The sequence below is a fragment of the Hypomesus transpacificus genome, chromosome 15, assembly GCF_021917145.1.
Source record: "Hypomesus transpacificus isolate Combined female chromosome 15, fHypTra1, whole genome shotgun sequence".
In the NCBI taxonomy this organism is placed as follows: domain Eukaryota; kingdom Metazoa; phylum Chordata; class Actinopteri; order Osmeriformes; family Osmeridae; genus Hypomesus; species Hypomesus transpacificus.
Window position 1 is genome coordinate 14,043,609 of NC_061074.1, and position 22,132 is coordinate 14,065,740.

Consider the following 22,132-nt stretch of genomic DNA (forward strand, 5'->3'; position numbering starts at 1 on the left):
GGGTGTCTGCACTGTGTGTGCTCCAGGTGTGTGTGTGTGTGTGTGTCATTGACATCTCATTATGTTTGTGTGTGTTCAGGTCTAAGAGGAGCACCAGGATACTCCTTAGAGCAGGCTCATCACCTGCCAATCGAGATGGACCCTCTGATTGGTGAGTACAGACGGATCAGTCGAAGCTAGCCTATAGCACGACTTACACAACTGATGGAGTCATGATGTGGAAGTGTACTCTTAATAGTAGTCTAAATGGACAGCCAGACTAACATTGAGAATTAGATACAATTAGTAGGTTGATGACTATGCTGTGTACAGCCAGCAACTCTGGGACAAACAAGCGCCAGATCACCGACCTGGTCGATCAGAGCATCCAGATCAACACACACTGCTTCGTGGTTACTGCCGACAACCGCTACGTCCTAGTCTGTGGCTTTTGGGACAAGAGCTTCAGAGTGTATTCCACTGACACTGGTATGTTACAGCACATTTACAGCAGCCTGTTCTACAGCACCCTCACACCACATCATCTAATTGTCTAAGATGTGTAGCCTAGACCAGAAATGTGCTTATTTAGATTTTAGTTGAAGGTAATCAGCAGTGGTCTGGAGACATATCGGTGTGTTTCTGCCTCTCTCGAATGACCCCACAGGCAAGCTGACCCAGATAGTGTTTGGGCACTGGGACGTGGTGACGTGCCTGGCCCGGTCCGAGTCCTACATCGGGGGAGACTGCTACATTGTGTCGGGCTCCAGAGACGCCACGCTGCTGCTCTGGTACTGGAGCGGCCGGCACCACATCATAGGAGACAACCCCAACAACAGTGAGTGACAGTACAGCACACACACACGTACAGGCACACACACACACCCCTGCATGCGTGACCAAGCAAGACATAATACTGACCTATTAAGTCTTTCTTTCAAGTGGAGGACTTCAAAAGTCTTTTCATTCTACATAGCTAACGCCAGTGTGTGATATTTTTTTGCTCCTCTCATTTAGGCCCTCATTCTTACTAATTATCTGTCTTCAAAAGTATTCATCAGGGTGTGTAGAGCAGCAATCAGAGTTAATGGAGGCTTCATGTGAGCTAAAAAAAAGGGAAAAAGAAAGAAAATATGTTGTTGAAAAGATTTCTTGTTACACAGCCATGCCATTTTAGGGGGGGGGGGGCATGTGTTGGATGCTTGAGTGTTTCCACTGATTTAGTGACACTGGGTGTGAGTATTTTATAATTAACTGTATTGAGGCTCAGTCAGTTAATTAAGAATTTCAGCTTGGTTGCCTCCAATTAGCAGGGGGCAGAAGTGCTTGTGGTACTGCAGAAGAAAAACACTTTCTGTGACATGCACCCTGATAGTGTTTCCAACACACTTTCCACAAACCGCAGGGAGGATCTACACTGTGAAGATCAGCCCATTAAATCAACAGAAACATAGTCTACATGAATGTTCTGTTACCTTTAAATGAGAAAAAATTCACTAAGGGGCTTCTAAAGCCAAAGGCTGGAGTGAGTTTGAATGAGGGTTGGGGATGGACAGAGGAAGAATCACCCGGCAGAGCACTGTAGATGAGCAACCGACCTTAGAGAGGAGAAGAAATTCTCTCATAGTACGACCACTGCATAAGCCAAGCTGTGAATGCATTCAACCTAATCAACCTCTTGAAACAGATAACCCTGAAGCCTATTTCAATGCTCATCCTCAGTCGTAAAATCCTTACAGGGTCTTTTAGGTTAGTCCCTCTGGTGGTTTTGTGCTTATTACAGCTTCCACAATGACGACTGAAGGTTGTGTGAATATGCAGCAGGCCTCTGGCTGTCTGCCCTGCAGCTCACAGACGTGACCCGCACAAGAAATTGATTTCACCCGCACCCCCAAAAGCGTGCATGTGTCCCAAATGCCTGAGAATTAAAAAAACTTCCAGCTCAATTGTGCCCCTGTCCTTCAGGACCAGGCCAGCTCACCGGTGTTTTAAACCGGGTAATTTTGTCAGCTGGCTCCTGTGAGTCCCAGGGGCTGGGGGTGAATGTGGGGGCCTCAGTGCAGCCTGATTGAATCTTTTGTCGGTAGGTGAGCTACACTAGCCCCTGGTTCCCCTGGAGGCCTCCGCTGACACGTCCTGTCCAGACATCTCCGCAGTGGTGCTGGGACTGACAGGCCTGCTCAGGTCTGGGTCTCTGAGAGACCCACCTGCATCCATCATGCACTAGGTCACTGACTGGACCAGCCCCCTTCAGCCTGCACGTGAACCAGATAGGGAGTCAAACTCCACACGGGTGTGGGTGGCACCTGTCCACACTAGAACATACTTCATCCACTGATTACCAAAGTGGACACAGCAGAAGTCAGGGAACATTGAAATAAATCGATAGTCCCTTTTCCCAAGTTCTGGAAACATCTCTATGCTTCTGTGCTCAGCCCTTCAGTATTGCATTGATCCTCTTGCTCCTGTGTCTGTGTCATAGATCCCACGGATTAAGTTCATTAACTTGAATGGTTAATTCATTCCTCTCTGCTTGGTATGGGCCAGTTATTTACTTTAGCACAATCAATGTTATCGTCTCTACCTACTTTATAAACTGCAGGCCGCTTGATACGAGGTTTCCTAAAGGTGTGAGTGACACGCACCCCACCCAAACAGACGGCTCTGTTGTCTTGGTGTTTGTCAGCTGGTGTGTCTACGTCTGGGGTGTGCTCCAGGGGCCGGGAAGCCCCCCCCCCTCACTAACCTCTCCCCCCACCCATCATCAATCATGTGACACTCTCCTGCCATGGCTGGAGAGCCCGACATTTACATGACAATCATTAGAACCCTCACCGCCAGCAGATGTGTGTCACATTGTGTGTGCTTCTTGCCTCTCAGTAAAGCCTGTGTGGTCGTTTGAAACATAGATATCCAGATCAGAAGATGTCTCCCATGTGTCTGTCAATGAGTTGAAACCAGTGAAATACTTTAATATGTCACCGTCGGTGACATATTAATGTGCCTTGTGTTGCAGGTGACTACCCGGCACCGCGCGCTGTGCTAACAGGCCATGACCACCAGGTGGTGTGTGTGTCAGTATGTGCTGAACTGGGCCTGGTCATCAGTGGAGCGAAAGGTCAGTGATGTCAATAAACGTTATATACATGCCTCGATAATCCAGAGAGGAATGCTATGTGATGTTCTCAAAATATATATTTATAATGCTATAGCCTTAGATTCAGTGAGTGTGTTTAGAGATATGACATGAACTCAAGTGTGTGTTGTATGGGCAGAGGGTCCGTGTCTGGTCCACACCATCACAGGGGACCTGCTACGAGCCTTAGATGGCCCAGAGTCCTGCTTGTGTCCTCGCCTCATTTCTGTGTCCAGCGAGGGCCACTGCGTCATCTGCTATGAGAGAGGACGCTTCTGCAACTTCAGCATCAACGGGAAACTGCTGGCCCAGATGGAGGTCAACGACTCTATCAGGGTCAGATACAAACATCTACCTAGACCTACACTAACCAAAACAAACCTAAACAGACCACAAACCTATAAAGACTACAAGGCAACACAGACCTACATTAACCAACACTAACCTACACAAACCAACACCAACCTACACTAACACAGACCTGCACTAACCTACACACAGCTACACTGACCTACTTTGGCCAGTACATGTTTCAACTCAACATACTGTTCAGTTTGCTTGTGTTCTGATGTTTTCCTGTGGGGTGTAGGCCATCCTGCTGAGCAGTGACGGACAGACCCTGGTGACAGGTGGGGACAACGGTGTGGTGGAGGTGTGGCAGGCCTGTGACTTACAGCAGCTCTACATCTACCCAGGCTGTGACGCTGGCATCCGTGCCATGGACCTGTCACATGACCAAAGGTCAGCCAATAGGAAAACGCATGACAAGAATGATTTTGTTCTCAGACAATGAATGGAACTGTCCAGAAGCAGTACAATATCTATGGGTAGAGTGTGTGTAGGTTGTGTCTGGACAATAGAGGTAGTACAGTGTAGGTTGTGTCTGGAAGACATGACAGTATTAGACTGGTATTGTATCAGTGATGGCAAAAGTACATACATCCTTCACTCATCCATACTAAAGTAAAAACTAGGCATTACTACTACCTATTTTAGAGTTTTGTAAAAAAAACAAGTTGTCCGAAAAATAGTGAAGTACTGATACCAGAAAAGTCTACTTAAGAACAATAACTATGTTTTTCCTTCCCATCCTGCAGCAGTGTAACAACAGTGTAACAACAGTGTAACAACAGTGTAACAAGAGTGTAATAACAGTGTAACAACACTGTAGTAACAGTGTAACAACAGTGTAAAAACAACATAATAACAATGTAATGACAGTGTAGCCAGGAAATGAAAAAAAGGCAAGCAATGACAAGAAATTATATTGATCATGCCACCAAGAACATATTAAAACAAAAGTAATGAGCCTGTTTTGAAATGTAAGAAATTGAAAGTACAAATATCTGTGTAGAAAATGTAAAGAGTAAAGAGTAAAAAGTTGTCAGAAAAATACATGATGTAAAGTACTGATACCAGAAAAATGTAGAAAAATAATTAGGATTTCCGATATCCGATAACGAAGTACAAATACTCCCCATCTCTGTATAGTGTCAAGGGTTTGTAGGTTGTGTTGCAGAGCCCAGTGCAGTCTTTGTGTTCATGGTTGTCTGTGCACATTTGGGCAAATGGATCATTCAGCAAGAGTTTTTTTCCTTTAAATAGAATCTGTGGTTGCCATAGAGACACCAGTATTGCAGTGGAAGGTTCCATGAGCATGATTCGAGCCTCGGAGCCATACATAACAATGGCACACACGCTTAACCAATGACACACATACTCACACGCAGTAATGCAGCATAGTCCAAATGTGTCCTCTGAAATATAACCCCCCCCCCACTAGAACCAGCAACATGATTGAGATGTTTCATGTTCCATAGGGGCTGTGGGGTTGAATCATAGCAGGTTTAAGTGCTGCAATACTTCACACCCACAGATCCTCTGCCACTTGACCCTGACATTTGTACCAGCCCCAGCTCCATCTCAGCCCCAGCCCCAGCCCCATGTTCTTAACTTGCTGGTTGTCCTCATGGTTGCTGTGCTCTAGGTTTCATTGTGACTGAAGGAGCCTGGGGGTGCAGTAGTATATATAGGGTGACACAGTGAGATCAGCTGCTTCTCTACTTACCAGGGGTCCCCTGACACATGCTACAACCCCTGACACATGCTACAATTTAACTCCATCCACAATTTCTGTTCTGCAAATAACATGTTAGTGGCAAGGCAACTGTCATTTTGTGATCTTCTTTTTTACAAACATACATATTCAAGTGTATGTATGTGTCTTAGTATTGTTGTAGTATGTGTTATTTAGAATTTTGTGCATTTATCCGTCTCTAGGACTCTGATAACAGGTATGGCATCTGGCAGCATCGTGGCGTTCAACATCGACTTCAACCGCTGGCACTACGAACACCAGAACAGGTACTGAAAGCTGGTTCTACGAGCATCAGAACAAGTACTAAGGTTGAGCCGGTTGGGAGCCAGCAGAACCCAGGGATACAACGCTGGTCTGACAGGACACAGACACCTGGTTAAGCTGGAGAGGAGGTGGTGGGAGGATGAAGACAGTGGAAAGATACAAAGAAAATAGATGAGTCATGTGACTGGTTGGAGCGTCTAGACTGCTATTGCTGGGCAGTAGCCTGACTTGTTGGTTTTCCTTTCCTGTATGTGATGTATTAGCACCAGCTGATGCACATGACCATAGGTTTGTCAAGCAGGTGGATGCTTTTCTCTCTCTAGGAGAGACTTGACTCCACTTCCTGTATCATAACACCTGGATGGAAACAGAGTTCCACTTCCGGTATTATAATGCATGAATGGAAATGACATAAGATGACAGGAGGAGAGAGTTCAGTATCCATTCAGAAAAAAAAGTAAAATAAAAGTAATATTTTATTCAAACCTATGTCCTATTTTCATCTCTGTAAAATACAAATAAAGTAAACTGTCATTTACTAACATTTATACAACATTTGTATGCAAGATACACATCTTGGGACTCTTTTCTACAGAAGGAAAGATGTGCATATGAGGACAATATTGTTTATTTTCTTTCCAAATTGCTCAAATTGACAAAAAATTATATATACCACTGTAAAACATATTTTGTGAGAACATGTCTAAAAGTATGTGTCTCTGATTTTGTTGGTAAGTGACTCATCAGCCACCATGTATACAGTGGTCCAACGTATTATGTGTCAAAAAAAGACTACGTTAATTTCATGATGTTTCAGTGTCTGTAAGGACTTTTTCAGTCCGTGTGTGAAATATGTTCACTGTGAATTATTTGTTTCACCATTTTCACCCATTAAACCATAGACTTTGTAAGATTTTCAAATAACTTGTGAAAGGTTGATACATATTTTGCTTTCAATTCATTGATTTCTTTTAATTGTATGATCACATTCTTGTTTAAATCATTTTAACAACAGATCCAGATTATATGAACTGAAAATGCATTTGTTTGTACTTCACAGAAGGCTCTGTTAGAACCATGCACCAGAAACTTCATTAAATATCATGTGACCTAACAATATCAGTTCATATACCCAGTTTTAGAACTAAATACTATATACATCAGTTTGTATCTGGAGTAGCCTATGGACTCGTGAGACCAATGTAACACTAAATCTACCCAATGGTAAGAACAAGCTATATCATGAGTTTTGTAAGGCTTAACCCTTAAGATGAACAGGTTACACTGTAGGAATACTGACCTCTTGCGGATACAGGAAATATTACAGTAGGATTTGTTCAAAAGTAGAGAAAAAGGCAAATAGTATAAATAATTAAAAAAAGAAAATATGCAACCATTTCTGGACTACATGTTCATGTCTTGGTGGGTTGGTATAGCTGTATCTGGGGACATAGCTGTGGGGCCATAACTGCAATCAAGGAACTACAGCATTAAGCCTACTATATAGGTGGACTGTTCATCTTTTTGCAAACTAATGTGCAATATGAGATTTGAGATAAGGTTATTTTAGAGTCTGACAGAAATAATTTTCCTAACGATTTAAGTGGACATTTGGCGACACATTTTAATAATTTGTAATATATTTTGTTGACAAATACTTCTGTATGATTTTATAAGTTAACAATTGACTCTTCATTTGTTTTGCATATACAGTAATGCAATTGAAGATGATTTACTTTGAGCCATTTGTTTGGAGCTTATAAACATTAACTTATGCCAATATATAAACTTGATAAATGTAAAATAAAATAATTTTTCTTTTTCTTGTATTTATAATAAAATGATGGAAGCTGGCTACCTTTTGGATGCTCTTCTTTAGTCCTGCATCCTGAATATTATATTAGTTTACACTGCCATCTACTGACTGTTTTGTTCAAGCAGTGAAAACTCTGACTTAAATTACAAGACTCATGAATTACTAGACATTATATTTGACTGCTATAACTGTGGTAATTTTACATGATTGAATAACAAAAGTGCTAGCATTCAGTCATTGATTAACAATGTGAACTTGAAATATACAGTATATACTGTAGGACATAGGATAATTGCACATAGTTCATGTCTTATAGTAATAACATTGTTCACCGCAGATGTTTCCCTGTAGGACATGAGTCAAATTGTGCAGCAGACAATCATTTTTTGTCAAATCATTTGACAGGGTTCCCGTGGGGTCTTAAAAAGTCAAAAATTCTGAGCTGACTTTAAAACTGCCAGATTTTCATCTGAGGTCTTAAATTTCATTTAGACAGGTCTAAAAGTTTTAAAAGACAAGTTGTTGTGTGTTTATTGAGTTGTGGATTGTGTTTGACATGCTGTATTGGACAGTTATTTGAAGTGTGAAGGGTAAAGAATGGAGAGGCAGGAAGACAGATACAGAAAAGGGTGAAGGGTGGATTTGAACTCCGACTGTTGCGTTACTGCCCCAGCTTTCAGAGCATGCACACTAACCCAGAGCGTTAACAGGGGAGCCCTGCTTTCTTCTGGTTTTCTGACACCCCAACTCTGCAGGTTGTTACAACTAGATAGTTAAATGTCAAATTTAAATGTTGAATGGACATTGTTATGTTCCCTGATAGCTCAGTGGTTAAGGATGTGGGCTACCGTGTGAGGGGTCTTGTGTTCAAATCTGACAGAAGGATCTTCTTACAGCTCAATTTTTGCTCTTCGACTTATAAATAAAACTGATAAAAGTTCAATTTATTTTTAGACTCTTGGTTGAGCCTTTCCTGGTGGGACAGTTGGGTACCTGGAAAGACAGTTGGGAGAGGAGATCTGGACAGTTGGGGAGTGCGCTGCGGTTACAAGAATCTGGGCCCACGGATGTGTTTGGCACTACGCTTTTTGCTGGATTTGCCCAGGTCGTTGTGGATTAAGCCCTTGTTGTCCCCCTTTTAGGGTCAGCCCAGGAGCAGGGCTGGTGTGAGTCTTTGCTCTTTGCTACGCTGCCCTCAGAACATTGGTTCGGTGTGTTGTAGTTCTTTCTGAGGGATACTGGTGTTGGTACGTACGAGGTGATAAAAGTACAAATCCCGTGATAAATGCCCGCGAAATACGTCTGCGTCTCCTCAGAGTTTGTTAAAGTTCGGTTGCGTGTGGAAAATGGGAAAGTATACTTTCAACGAAACATGGCTAGATTACAGCGATTTTCACTGTTGGTCACAAGCGGTACCCAGCTTCAGGTACGAGGCTTGCTGCAAACTTTGCCCCCCAAAAATAGTACATTAGGTTACGGAAATGATCGCTTTATCTGTAAATTAAATTAATGCTTTTTCAATGACTGAATTCATTAAAATAAAAATACTTTCAGAATTTCTTTGATTTAAATATTTTTTTGTTCATGCATCGTGTAGGTCTTAAATTTCTATCTTTATGGTCTTAAAATGTATTCAAAAGGTCTTAAATTTGACTGACTGAAACCTGCAGGAACCCTGTTTTGGTTAAAAAGAAATAAAAGTTCTGCCAGCAAACGTCACACAGCATAATAATGATATGCTTTACTTGTGCTTATTTGGGACACACCTCAAACTGTAAACTTACTGTACCATAATTACAAAGGTCAGGACTTATCTGCCTGTGACCACTGTAAGAAGGGACCTGTTGAGTGATGAGGTATCTTTAAAATACATATTTGCAGCTTACTTTGGCTGTAGTAAGTAAAAAGGAAAAGTACTTAAACTGCAATAATAATGAATACATGAACACCATAAAACAGGGGTGACAGTTATATACAGCTGTAGTAGGACTGTAGAGGACCATAGCAAACAGTATAGTACACATGCAGGTTATATTACGACATTCAAACCTTCGGATAGATTGGACAAAATTCATTTTTGATTAGTAGATGTATGACCAATAAAGCAGCTTTTTAGAAGACATGACTGGACTATAAAGGTCAGGGACGTTTGTCAATCATCTCAAATAACTAGAGAGTTGAAGTACTGGAAGCACGCTGGAACTTCTCAATTGTTCCCTTATAACAACAATGGGTCGGCCAGGCAAAAAACACTCATATTCATTTGCCATGTTCAGCAATAAATATAAATCAATAAAGTTTAGTACAATCAATCACAACCTAGCTGCTAATAAATAAACCAACATTCATCTGTGTATTACTGCTACCAACCATAATGGCCAATTCAGAACACAAAAGCACCCATGTGCTATTACTTCAGATCAGAGACCTATTCCATCAGATATAATACATATATTTAAACTGCAATCCAGTGACCAGTAATTACTGTATACATTCTTAATGTAGAGTTTGTTGATGATTAACAGTTCTGTTCTGTGTCTACTGTATGTTCTGCTTCCAATGGCATGCCAGTTTGTCAGTGTGCTTTCTGGACATCACACCTAATTGCACTTAACCCACATGTGCCTGGGCAGCTATGTGTAGCTGCACCACCACTAAAGACATTCAACTGAACCACTACCAACTGTTCAAAACAAGGAGTACAGTTTCCTCCATTCAGGACATATTTAGCAAACGTGTATTATATCATTGGTACAGCAGTCAAATACTGACATAGTATAGCAGCATGTCTGGGTAGCATAAGGATGCCTCTGTTAACTGTGTAGGGTGTCTACACAAGTACCAGTAAAGGACAAAAGCACATTCAAACCATACTAAAATATTTGAATTACCCTGGTGTTGTTAATTGTGCTGTGAGTTAGTTAAAATGTTGGTAGGACTAAATACTTACATTCACATGAAAATACAAAAATTGCTCATTTGCTTTTGCTGAGTTTCTGAAGTACCACCAAGTAACCTGGAAGATTTTTGATCTGCACATGCCGCTTGAATTGCACTCTTCCAAGATATTGTTTTCAATCATTTTTTAAATTCTGCATCAACTCCTGTGGTTTTAGAAGTCTCTACCATGTATACACCACAGAGGGCGTCAGTGAGCTAAAACCCTGTACAGAAATAAGGCTTTGCAATGGCTGGGTTGTCACTTCAAAAGAGCTTGTCACAGAACCCATAACAAAGTCTGAAGACTAAGGATAACTGTGAGTAAATAAGTAATGTGGGGGTCCTGAAAGAATACTTGGACCATAGGAATGTGCTGTAATACCTTCATTGTTGTGCTTAAAAACACATTGTTTCTCTTCTAGCTTCAACATTGTGGTGGGCTGGAAGGAGGAGGATGAAGGGCTGGGAAAGGGTGGGTGAGAAGCTAGAAGAGGGTGGATGGGAAGCGAAAAGGGGGATGGAAGGAGAATAGAAGGGAGAAGAAGGGAGGATAGAAGGGGGAGGTTGATGGACTAGGGAGAGGTTGGTGGGCTAGAAGGGGGAGGTTGGTGAGCGAATGGTTTCAGCTGAACTGGGAGAGTAATCCTCTGATTCAGAAGTGAACTCAGCAGGGGATAGGGTGGGACTAGCTCTGTGGGCAGGACTGACAATAGGGGAGATTTTGGTACCACAGGAGGGGCTGGCCTTGTGGGCGGGGCTGGCACTGGTGAAGCTGCTGTGCGGCGTGTGAGGGATGGTAATCACTTCCTGGTGGGGTCGTCGTTGGAAAACCTGCCTCTCCTTATCAAGGGCGGTGGTCTGAGAGGGCAACACAGCAAAACAACATTCAGCAACTTCCAGCAAACGGGACAAAGGGTTTGAGGTTATACAACCAGGGTTCAGATAGTGCAGAGTGTGTGTTTGAGTGTGCGTATGTGACATGCAGAACCTTACTGTGATAACAGAAACTCCGGCCGTGGTGCTACTAGCTTTTGGTCCAGTGTTGAAGTGTTTCTTGATTTTCCCCGCTACAGACAGGTGGTGGTCGTTTCCTGCCCAACCATCATCCTGAAACACAAGCAAAGCTTGTATAAGAACATCCCAGAGACGTACTGAATATTCCTCAGTACTTCACGCTCCTCTGCTTAGGGCTGCTGCAATTACGCACACTTAATGAGTTGGTGTGAATTGTTGTTCATGAAATGAGTGATATTGAAATAACTCACATTGACCCAGGGATGTTCCAGCACCTGCACTGCTGTGTATCTTCTCTCCGCATCCACATGCAGCATTGCTTGAATCAGCTCCTAAACACACACAAGACAGGTTTAACTGGAAGTTGTATGGACGTAGGTCAAGCATAGGCCCCTTTGTAAGTAAACAACTTCACAAACCTTAGCAGTGTCAGAAACATAGTCCCAGTGTGGTACAGGGAAATCTAGCTGACCCAAGAGAATCTCCTCAAAGAGAGCTTCTTGATCCTCAGTGCTGCTGATAAATGTACAAAATGCAGATTTACTAGGAATATAATTATGAATAATAGTCATATCACTATGATCTATGGTTTAGGTTCTCAACATTATACATGTAGGTATCACACATGTATTTTTGTTTAAGAAAGATGCATGGTTATGCATTATTATATCTGGCCACAAGGAGACAGGAGTCTGTGAATTGAATTGGAATCAGTCTATGAGTAGTTACAAAGCATTGTCCTTCAGCCCAATGTCTACAACACAAAAAAAATCTAACTATTCTAACATTTCAATTAATGATGTGTACAAACCCACAAAATGGTGGAAAGCCACACAGCAATATATAGGTGATGACACCAGCTGCCCAGATGTCAATCTTCATCCCATATCTTTTGTTGGAAATGAAAACAGATTAGAATCACAACAAACTCGTTTCATCAGGGTGTAACCAGAACTGAGTTTCTCTCAAACCATTACACGAGTCTCTGCATTACCCTTTTTCAGCAATTATCTCTGGTGCTACATATGTAGGAGTCCCACAAATGTTGAAAAGAGGCCCCTCCACCAGGGTGGCCAAGCCAAAGTCTCCAAGTTTCAGAGACTTACTTCCATCTTGGTGCTCATAAACCTGGATTAAACACAGTAGAGTACGACATGAGATCAAATAGGACTAGGGCGGGTAAGTAAAACTATGAGTTACACTATTCAAACAACTGTGCATCTGTCCATTTTCCTTGACGGTAGATAGGACTATACCATTAAAGGTCACACTCACCAGCAGGTTCTCTGGCTTGATGTCTCTGTGGACAATGTTGAGGTTGTGCAAGTATTTGATGGCACTAACCAGGTTGTACAACATTCCACTGGCGTCTCGCTCTGTGTACTTACTGGAGGAAGTGATGGCATCAAAGAGGTCGCCCCCCTGTGGACACAGATAGACATGACATCTCTGGACTGAGTTAATAGCCATGATTGAAAGGCTAGCTAAATCCAAAGGTTATTGTTGTATACAACAAAGTTACACATTAAACATTTATTATGAACATTTATATGTATTATTTTGGAGTCAAACAGGAATGTGTTCTACCCACAGCTTAAGTCACATATTTTAGATCTTACTGAAGTTCTGTTTTTGGACAGTACCTTAACCAACTCCATAATAAGATAGAGCTCACTGTGGGTGTCCATTTCCTCAACCAGCAGTACAATATTGGGGTGTTTCACACGTCGTAGAATAGACACCTCATTCTGGATCATGTGCTCCTAGGTCAACAACGGGAAAAACAGTCAAACACTGAACAGTCTTCGACCTCACTTCGTCTGCAAATTCAGCTGTTAAAAGTCTATAACGATATTCATGTCATCATGGAGCAGAGATGGGAAGTAACAAAGTACAAATACAAAGTACAATACAAAGTACAAATACTTTGTTACTGTACTTGAGTAGATTTTAGGGTATTAGTACACTACTTCCCTATTTATTTTTCTGATAACTTTTTACTCTCACTCCTTAAATATTTTACACAAATATCTGTACTTTGTACTTCTTACATTTTCAAACTAGGCTCGTTACTTTAGTTGTATTTGTATTTATCTGTATTTGGTGGTATGATTGGTGGTGAAAAGGTGTAGTCAGTACTTCAACTTTTACCAGAGTCTTTTAAAATATTTACCAGAATCTTTTTAAACATGAGTATCTGTACTTCTAGTTGAGTGAAGGATGTGTGTACTTTTGCCATATCGGTTAGGGAGCAAGGTCTATTTTATTCACCATTAAGGTTTAAGTTGGAGCAGCCCAAACTGTACCTTTCCTCTGCATTTTTCTTTGTTGATGATCTTCAGAGCAAACTCTCTGCCTGTAGCCCTCTCCACACACTCACGGACCACAGCAAAGTTGCCATCCCCTATGGTCCTGCCCACTTTGTACCTCTCTGTTATGGAAGGAGGAACTAGGGGGCTCTCCTCCATCAGCTCAGCTGAACATCCAAAGACAAGACGGAACACATTATGGATGCTTGACTAATGTAGAGCCTTATGGATGCTTGACTAATGCAGAGCCTTATGGATGCTTGACTAATGCAGAGCCTTATGGATGCTTGACTAATGCAGAGCCTTATGGATGCTTGACTAATGCAGAGGCCGGTAGCTGATGTTCATCTTCCTCACCTTCACTACCAGCGCCATCTGCCTCATCCATAGAGCTGCACACCTTGGTGGAGGCCAGAGAGAGGGAGGAGCCACTGTGCTGGGATCCCTGGAGAAGAAAGACAAAGAGACTCTGCATGTTGGTCACATCCCCTCTAAAGTACAGTCCATTTAGATGTGTCAGTTTACTCACCCGTCGTCTCCTGAGACTGATTGGGCTGGGTGGGGAGTGGCTGGGAGACTTCCCTGATCGAGGAGTGGACAGCTGACTGCCAGCAGTCCCATTAGCTACGGCGTAATGAGGTGAAACACATGAGCAAAAGTGTGTCCTCTCTACTTTATCGTGTAGGCTCATTTTCAATGCAATTCAACATGTTGTCCTTAAAAAGTAAACAAATATATATTATGTATGTATATATATATATATATATATATATATATATATATATATATATATATATATATATATATATATATATATAAGTTAGAGTTAAAGTTAATGTTTTCATTATTCAATTAAGTAAACATCCATAAAACATAACAGCCCATTGTGATAAAGGACATCCGACAAGGATGCCAGGAACATCCTGGCAGGCAGACCTTTTAAATGGCATTGCTCTTCAGGCAGTTTAAAAGAAAGGTTCAACACGTCAACAAAACATTCTCATAACTCGAATACTTTTCTACTGTCTACTGCACACTTCATCACAGCTTCCATTACACCTAAATCTAACTCCATCCCCTACATTAAGCAGTGCAACCGAGTAGTCTAGATGCTGCGCCTCATAATAACAACTCGGTGCAGGGTGTATGTGACTTAACGTCAGACTACTTGGGCAGTGTATTGAATTAATGTACCCATGCACTCTTTCCACTTATGCAGATAACCCTGTTGCAGAGCATCAATAGCATACAATTATAATTGATTTGTTTGTCCAGCTCTACAACTATCTGAGGCACTCAGGCAACCATCACCCTTGTTTCACCATTGATCCTAGTTTTACAGATACCGTAAAGTACACACACACACCCTGAGTCTTACCAGAGCTGGTGGAAGCTGGGGACTTGCTCCGACGGCGCTCCCCACCTCTGGGGGAGCGTCGGCCATGCAGGGAGGACAGACGGCCGTATGAGGTGGACTTCACCACCCTGCAGTCTGGACAGACAAGCACTTAGTAAGCTCGGGAACACAAGTAATGCACGACTGTACTACCTAAGAGCTTTTGTATTTGTGTTACTACAGCATGATGAGACTTACTAGGAGAGGCAGCTTCGTGTAGCCTCATAGATAGATCTATTACTCTACAAATGTGAAACCATTTAACTCTAAACCACAGTGCTGAGATGGTTTGGGAAGTGCAACCTTAGGTGGTCACTGAGGCAAAATTATCTCGACTACACTACCCTAGAACAGGAGGCAGGACACAGAGATAGGGCACATTGAGGCAGGGCACAGTGAGGGCCCATCAGGAGTAGGGAAGACTGAGTCATGATTGCAGGAGGCACCACCACACTCTCAAAAAACTCTCTGAGGAACAATTTACATAGATCTCCATTTTATGTTTTCAGAACCAGATACTGGTTTGCCATTATTATTCAACATTTGTAACACAATTTGTATTTTGACTAATATCTCCACCCTTAACATTATCTTACCACTTTCATCCAATAGGAAGTCATCCTGGTAGCGGAACTTCTCTGGTCCACAGGCAATGAATATATCATCTTCTCCGAAGAAATCCTGCAAGCAGGTCACCTATAATATAATGGCAAACATGACATACTAGTAAAACAGAAAAGATGGGTAAACACACTTCCCTTAAATAACATCACAGAGGTAACCCTTTCCTTTGAAAACATCTCCAGCAGAGACAAAGATGGCCGCCATCCCGTGAGACTAGGTGAGGCCCAGCAGTAGCTGTAACATTCTATTATGTTATCGCTGAGGGGGGAGAAGTGGCATGTTGAATAAATGAAGATGCTGACGCAGCCCTGACCTTCTCTCCAAAATGCTTAATTGCTAAGCTTAACAACAGTGTGCCTGGAGAGATGACTAAAAGCTCCTGCTGTCTCATGTCCTGCCTATACACAAAAAGCTCAGAGACAGAAGAAGAGGAGACAATTAGTAGGCAAAAGCAGACAGGAACTGCTCCTCTAATTGAATCTCAGAATCTTCATTGTGAAGAAAATAGTATTGTTAAGCACATAAACATGGCTTAGCTACATCAGTTGTGGACAGAACGGCGTGAATGACTATATTCAAGGCTGTGTCAGGGAGCTCTTTCATAATTTAACAGGTATTTTGTCTCTTGAAAGTCACACATTAGATGTTGCTGGGCGGTTATGAATAATGTATTTTCCTTTTAAAAGACACTACATTTATAACACTCACTGTTGGAGCAGGGGGATGTATGAGGATGCAGACTATGTATCTTTGGAAAAAGGTCTAGGAGGTTCAACAACCACATTGCAATGGCCACACCACACCACACCACACCACACTAACCCTAATCTTATCCGTTCCTTATACTGGGGACACACGAAGGCGGTCGCATTGTTCTCTCCTCCCCTCCCTGACCTTCCCTGCTTGGCTCTGTCTTGTCTTGTCTGTCTCAAAATACTCTCTCATCATCACTCTCCGAAGCTAGAAGCATGGAATTAATTAGCTGGTCTCTCAATGTCTCCCTCTCCTCCCCTGACCTTCCCTGCTTGGCAATTGACACCATCTTCTCGAAGAGAAGCTCGGGTTCGGGGGAACCCAACTGTCCTGACGGGACGGTCACAGCTGGCTACACGATGGACACGTGGGCGTATTGGCGTGCCGTCTTTCTAGTGGCGCTTTCCGTGGAGGACGTTGAAGACATCTTCATATTCGGAACCGTGATTACAGGCTTTCTGCTGTTTGGAATAGGCGCTGACTTTGTATATAGGAAAATCTAGGAAACGGCTGCGGCCATCAAGAGCCTCGTTAGGCTGCCCGACATGATTGATGCGTTGGGCAGAGCTGTTGGAGCTCTGACTGAACTTACAATGCAGTATGGATTACAACAGGGATAAGTTTGCGGCTCTGCAAAGGAAGATGGAGGAGATAGAGACCTTCCTGAAGGGTGGACGTGAAAATTGAGTCGCGGCTACTCGTCAAAACAACTACCCCAATCTTATCTACTTTCGGCCCCGTAACCAGCACAGGCCTTGGCCAAGGCCGTTGCTGGAAAACAACTCCTCTTGAGAGCGCTGAAGCGAGACAATCTTGCTATTCCCTCCCCCCACCCCACCCCCCCCACCGACATCTGTGGTTTGGTCTCTGCCCGGGTCATGAGGATGCCAAGGATGTCTCCTTGCCAACACAATCTGCATTGGGGGAATCGGACTGATTTTGGCCTAGGTCGAGGGCGCCAACCCAGACCTACTCACACATTAACTTTCACCTACTACAGATATCACCACCCCCATCCAACGCCTTCGACTGCTTGTTTCCCCAGGGTGGCTGGTGGGTCTGTGTCCAGCGCCTACCATGGCTGTAGGTCCAGATGCTGCTGTCTACCCCCCCCCCCAATCCCCGTTGCAAGTCACATGTTTTTGTAAATGTTGTTGGGCTTATGTGCTGAGGTTTTTGCCTGTCCCCACACTGCATTGTCTGGGGGTTGCCTTTTTCTTTCCTCCTCTCTCCTCATGTTATACTGTAACTTTTCTAGTTGGCGCTGGAAATGGCTGCCTAGGTAGGCTCTCCTGCCAAAGTAAATTCCTTGTCTGTGCAAACTTTCATGGCGAATAAACACCAATTCTGATTCTGATGTGGTATGCGTAAATTAATTTGTATCTGATGCCACAAAAAGATAAATTTGTGCCAGCAGCAAGCAGTGGTTTCAGACATAAATAATTGCTTGTCTTTCTAAGGGCAAGTCAGCACTGTCATATGGAACAGATCCTTGTGTCCCATAGTGTGTTCTATAATGCAGTACTCTGTACATGTGTCTGTCACTGATGTTCTGTGAAGTCAAGCTCTTTTCAGACATAACTCAGCACGGCCAGCTATTCTTTGCCCGATTGATAATCAGATACATGAGCGTTACTAGTATGGTCTTGCTAAATCAGTACTAGTGATGTACTGTTACAGCATTACTTGTATGGTACTGCTACAGCATTGAGTTGAGTGTCTTGCACCATTTTGGAATCATGTGGTAGCAGTTAGACAGTGTAAGCTGTACACTCTTCTCAACTACTACAGTTGTGACTATTATTACTGAATCACTCTGCTGCAAAGGCGGTTTCTTAGCAACCAGCAGGGGCAACCCCATCACCATAGAAACAAAAAGTAAATGTATAAGCCTACAGGTCTTTCTTTGGTAACGGCACCAAGCGAGGAAGACAAGACAATAACTAGGCACAGCAATTTTTCTATCTTACATCCCAACTCAACTTTTGCTTTTTCTAGAAAAGAACAGCACATACATAAAGCAGATATCAAGTTGTTCAAAGATTATAAGAATCCAAGTCAAACTATTCTGAATTTCTTTCCAGGGTCGTTGTGGCAAGTCAAGCACATGCTTTAATCAAAGATTGACGCTATTCTAACAAATGCTATTAGATAGAGTAGTTGAGGCAAGTTTTAAAAGTCATAGTAACCTAAGGATGCATGTCATGTCCACCATTTTGTTTTAGATGCTAGCTAGACTAACTGGCTGTTCTGGCATATTGTTGTATGCTGTAGTTTACCCTACCCTGTCAGACGATTTATCTCTGGGAACATATTTAGCAGTCTTACTTGGCCTGGTTGAATACAGGATAGAAGGTACCCAATCAGGGTTATATCAGCCAAACAAACTATAAAAAGAGGCTAAATCAATAAGAAACAGCTCAGATCAAAGTCAGAGCAGTTCGGGGCATTGCCACACATGGGCTCACTGGAACAAGGGCACACATTAGAAGGCCCTATGGATGCAATCCTGCTTCATGAATTTAAACTATTAATTTAGACTGCAGAATACAAACAAATTGGTTTGATGACTGGTGCCAGTCTCAAAAAACGAAATGTGTACTTATAGGTTCAAATCTGTGTCAAGACAAAATATTTTAACAAAGAAACTGATTAATTAACAATTACTAAAAGCCCTTGAGAATGTAAATACCAACGTGAGTCCTCTTCCATTGTAATGAGACAGGTGTGGAAACATATATTTTTCTTAGAATTGGAGGTGTGTATGTGAAGTGCAAGTACTCTACTCAACCCGTGATAGGACATAGTTGGTGGTGTACATTTATTATATTTACGTGCCATTTCATAAAGTGTTTCACCTACCAGTTTCCCATCAACAGTGTACAACCTCTTGACAACCCCAGAGTCCAGCTTGATTGCCTCTGTGATGTCAGTCAGGACCTGGTCAAAGGAGTGTGCCGTCTTCTTGTTGAGCAAAATGCGTACAGCCCTACGAGGTTTCACACCACTGCGTACAATGGTCACCAGTTTGGGTCGAATAAAGTCTTTACTCTCCCTGGCTTCTAATGATCCAACTTTGGCACTACCCAAAAAGGCGGGAGCACAGACTCCCACAGCTGTCTTAGCCCCAACAGACCAATTGGGGTTAACATTTTTTGTGTAATCCAGCATCTTGTAGGGCTCAATGGACCCACATACATAGCTTTCTCCTGCAATAGCAAAGAAAGAGGGAAGAACATTTTGAAATAAGAAAATGTTGAGACAATTTATATATTATGCAAACAGACTACTGAACTATAAGTCTTCCTAACTTCCAAATTATACAATATGGGGCACATGGTATACTCACCTTCTATAAATTCGACCATACTAGTAATCTTCTTTGTCCCGTCTATCGAGTAGATGATACGAACCCCTTGGGGCAAATTGACATTGTCGGATAGTGACCGGGTGAGGTCCGCCAACAGGGCATCTATGGACCTGAATCTATCCTGAGAAATCGCGTACACAACCCCTTTGAAGTATCGGTCTCCGTTACGGTAGAAACGAACCTTCTTTGCCTTTTTTTCTAAACTCAGTGCTTGAAGTGTTCTGGTTCGGTAAAGGCTACAGTGTGCACTGTGCGTGGGACTAGGAAGCCCGTTCGCCCTGGAGCCCCCACGGTTATACCGTAGTGCTTTGTCGCGTTCATCAAAGTGCTCCAGCTCCATTGCTGTGTGAAAATGACCGGTACATTAGGAATAAGCATTTTGAATGACCATACAGTGTGCATGAAATATGTAACCATTTAGACCCCACATTTGGTGGCTCAATTGGTTAGCTCTACGCCAAACAGGTAGCTAACAAAAGCCAGCTGTTATCCATGCTGACAGAATGATTTCCAGAAACGAAATGATTTAAATCATAATTGTCAACGTTACATTTGTAAAATATATATGCCATGCATAGACATGGCCTAGCATTTCTAGCGTATTTTGGTGCACATGCATTTTACTTACCATTAAGAACGTCAGATGCAATTAACTTCCAATTAAATGCTTCAATCGGGTTATGCGTGAAATAAATTGCAGATCGGCTTCAAGTAATACAACCATGCGGTGTCTCTCTTTGTTGCCCTGTTTTCGTGCCCCTGTGTGCAAGACGTGGAGGGCAGGGCTGCAGTTGGTTTCTCCCCCTTTGCAGTTATTTACAATGGTCCGTCCCTAGGACAGGACACGTTCATACCTCATCATTTCTAAAACCATACGTTACAAGAGCATGCTTACGTACTGCGATTTTCTTCATTGCAAACAGTTATGAGCACGATAGCACCAAGATGACCATCAAAGCAATAGAAATGTATAAAGCCGATTTATTACAGAGACAGATTCCCAGATAAAGATAGGTCATTTACTCCCACTTGTGCTTCTTCATGTCAAAAATAAAGCTGCTCACAAGATTACCATATAGCCTACTCAATCAAATGTAAGAGGCAGTATTTAATTCATACCCATAGTTATAATAGGCAAACAACCGTATACTCAAAATCAATGAAGCGTACAATTGTCTTTGTACACCACTTAGAGTGCAGTACATAGAATATAAAAAGGAAAAGAGACAAGTACAACTGACAGAACAAAAGTAAAACAGTATGCCATTGAGAGAGCATTTCCATATAGGCTCATTTGTCTGACGTTTCTCCTCTTGTTTTGTGGAACAAGACAGATCAGACTCTTCATTCCGTCATGCTGAGTCATTAGATGTAACAGTCATTCAGGAAGAGATCTAAATTGGCCACTACAACTGCATAACAATGCATCCATGTGAGACACGGTTATATGAACTGTCTGTGCTACTGTAGCCCTCAAGGCATTAAATGAAAGACGGAGGTACAGAATGTACAGCTGGAGTATCCTTACTTGCTGTGATTGTAAGGAGCATGAACATAGATACTTGAAGTTAGCAGAACTCACCTGACACCTGTGGAATTCTAAGGAGAAAAAACTATGTTGGGGGCAACATCAGTTTTGACTGGAGTGTCCATTATATCCAACTTTGTTGGATCAAACCAAGTGGATGCAGCAAAAGACTGTGGACTGTATGCCATTTGGTTACTGCACAAGGTACTCATGGCCAAGCATGAGCTTGATAGAGAAGGTTGGGGATCACAGTAGTCATCTTTTGCAGGGTGGTCTGGCCATGGAGAGGCTGCTGAGTTTAAGATGTATGGTGTTCCATCCTCAAAAAGTGGTGGTGGGCCATGGTGCTGGTTGAGTCCATCTGCTTGCGGACAAGTTTCATTCAAGCTAAGGGATGATGCTTGAAGAGTCTGGTTCCCAGCTAGCAAATTGGGGGACGTCCAATTCACAAACCATGATTGATCCGGGGTCATTGGAATATGGTTAAAGATCCTTGATGGGACAAGGCTTGAGTGGAGTATGCTGCATGGGACATCATTAGACTCAGCATGACTTTGCTTAATTTCAGGTTTGAACATCTGACTTTCCATTATTGATGTAACCAGGCCAGCTGTGGGGTGTAAAAATGCTGGAGGGGACATCTTATAATTATTTTCCATTGACTTAAATGATGGAGCAGTACATAGATTTTGGCATACTGGTAGCATTTGTCCACGTGGAACAGTAGACTCATCCAACAGTACTGGCCTGGCAGGGATTCCGGTTGGCGTTACAAATTGAGAAGTCTCCATATCCCTCATCAGACGATGAGTAACTGTGATATTTGTCTGATGAGCTTCAGAGTTCCTTGGCTGAATGTGTCTGTACATGTATGGCTCTAATGCATGAGCGGCAACGAGATCTGA

General features: G+C 42.5%; 2 protein-coding genes across 2 annotated transcripts in view; one reads left to right on the forward strand and one right to left on the reverse strand.

The window, feature by feature from the left end:
* Positions 1-6,167, forward strand: part of nbeab (neurobeachin b) — a 139,253-nt gene extending 133,086 nt beyond the window's left edge. The window contains exons 51-57 of the mRNA XM_047035687.1: positions 80-151; positions 313-468; positions 647-817; positions 2,996-3,097; positions 3,255-3,451; positions 3,705-3,856; positions 5,396-6,167. Coding sequence (XP_046891643.1) covers positions 80-151; positions 313-468; positions 647-817; positions 2,996-3,097; positions 3,255-3,451; positions 3,705-3,856; positions 5,396-5,486 — 941 coding nt within the window. The 3' untranslated portion in view covers positions 5,487-6,167. The remainder of the gene's footprint in view (positions 1-79; positions 152-312; positions 469-646; positions 818-2,995; positions 3,098-3,254; positions 3,452-3,704; positions 3,857-5,395) is intronic.
* Positions 6,168-6,422: 255 nt separating this feature from the next.
* Positions 6,423-20,414, reverse strand: dclk1b (doublecortin-like kinase 1b). The gene is made up of 16 exons (XM_047035688.1): positions 20,328-20,414; positions 19,679-20,041; positions 19,192-19,538; positions 15,549-15,648; positions 14,935-15,048; positions 14,086-14,180; positions 13,914-14,001; positions 13,554-13,723; positions 12,891-13,010; positions 12,523-12,669; positions 12,242-12,375; positions 12,059-12,136; positions 11,667-11,763; positions 11,499-11,579; positions 11,227-11,340; positions 6,423-11,091 (listed from the first exon to the last, which is right to left on the reverse strand). Exons 2-16 carry the CDS (start codon positions 20,037-20,039, stop codon positions 10,825-10,827), a joined length of 2,313 nt encoding a protein of 770 aa, XP_046891644.1. The 5' UTR covers positions 20,040-20,041; positions 20,328-20,414; the 3' UTR covers positions 6,423-10,824.
* Between the last annotated feature and the right edge of the window lie 1,718 nt (positions 20,415-22,132).

Coding starts and splice junctions, on each gene's coding strand:
- dclk1b (XM_047035688.1), bottom strand. CDS start 20,039: ATGGAGCTGGAGCACTTTGATGAACGCGACAAAGCACTACGGTATAAC. Junction 15,649..19,191: donor ACACTGTTGATGGGAAACTG/GTAGGTGAAACA, acceptor ATTATATTATAG/GTGACCTGCTTGCAGGATTT. Junction 13,011..13,553: donor AAGAAAAATGCAGAGGAAAG/GTACAGTTTGGG, acceptor TTGTTGACCTAG/GAGCACATGATCCAGAATGA.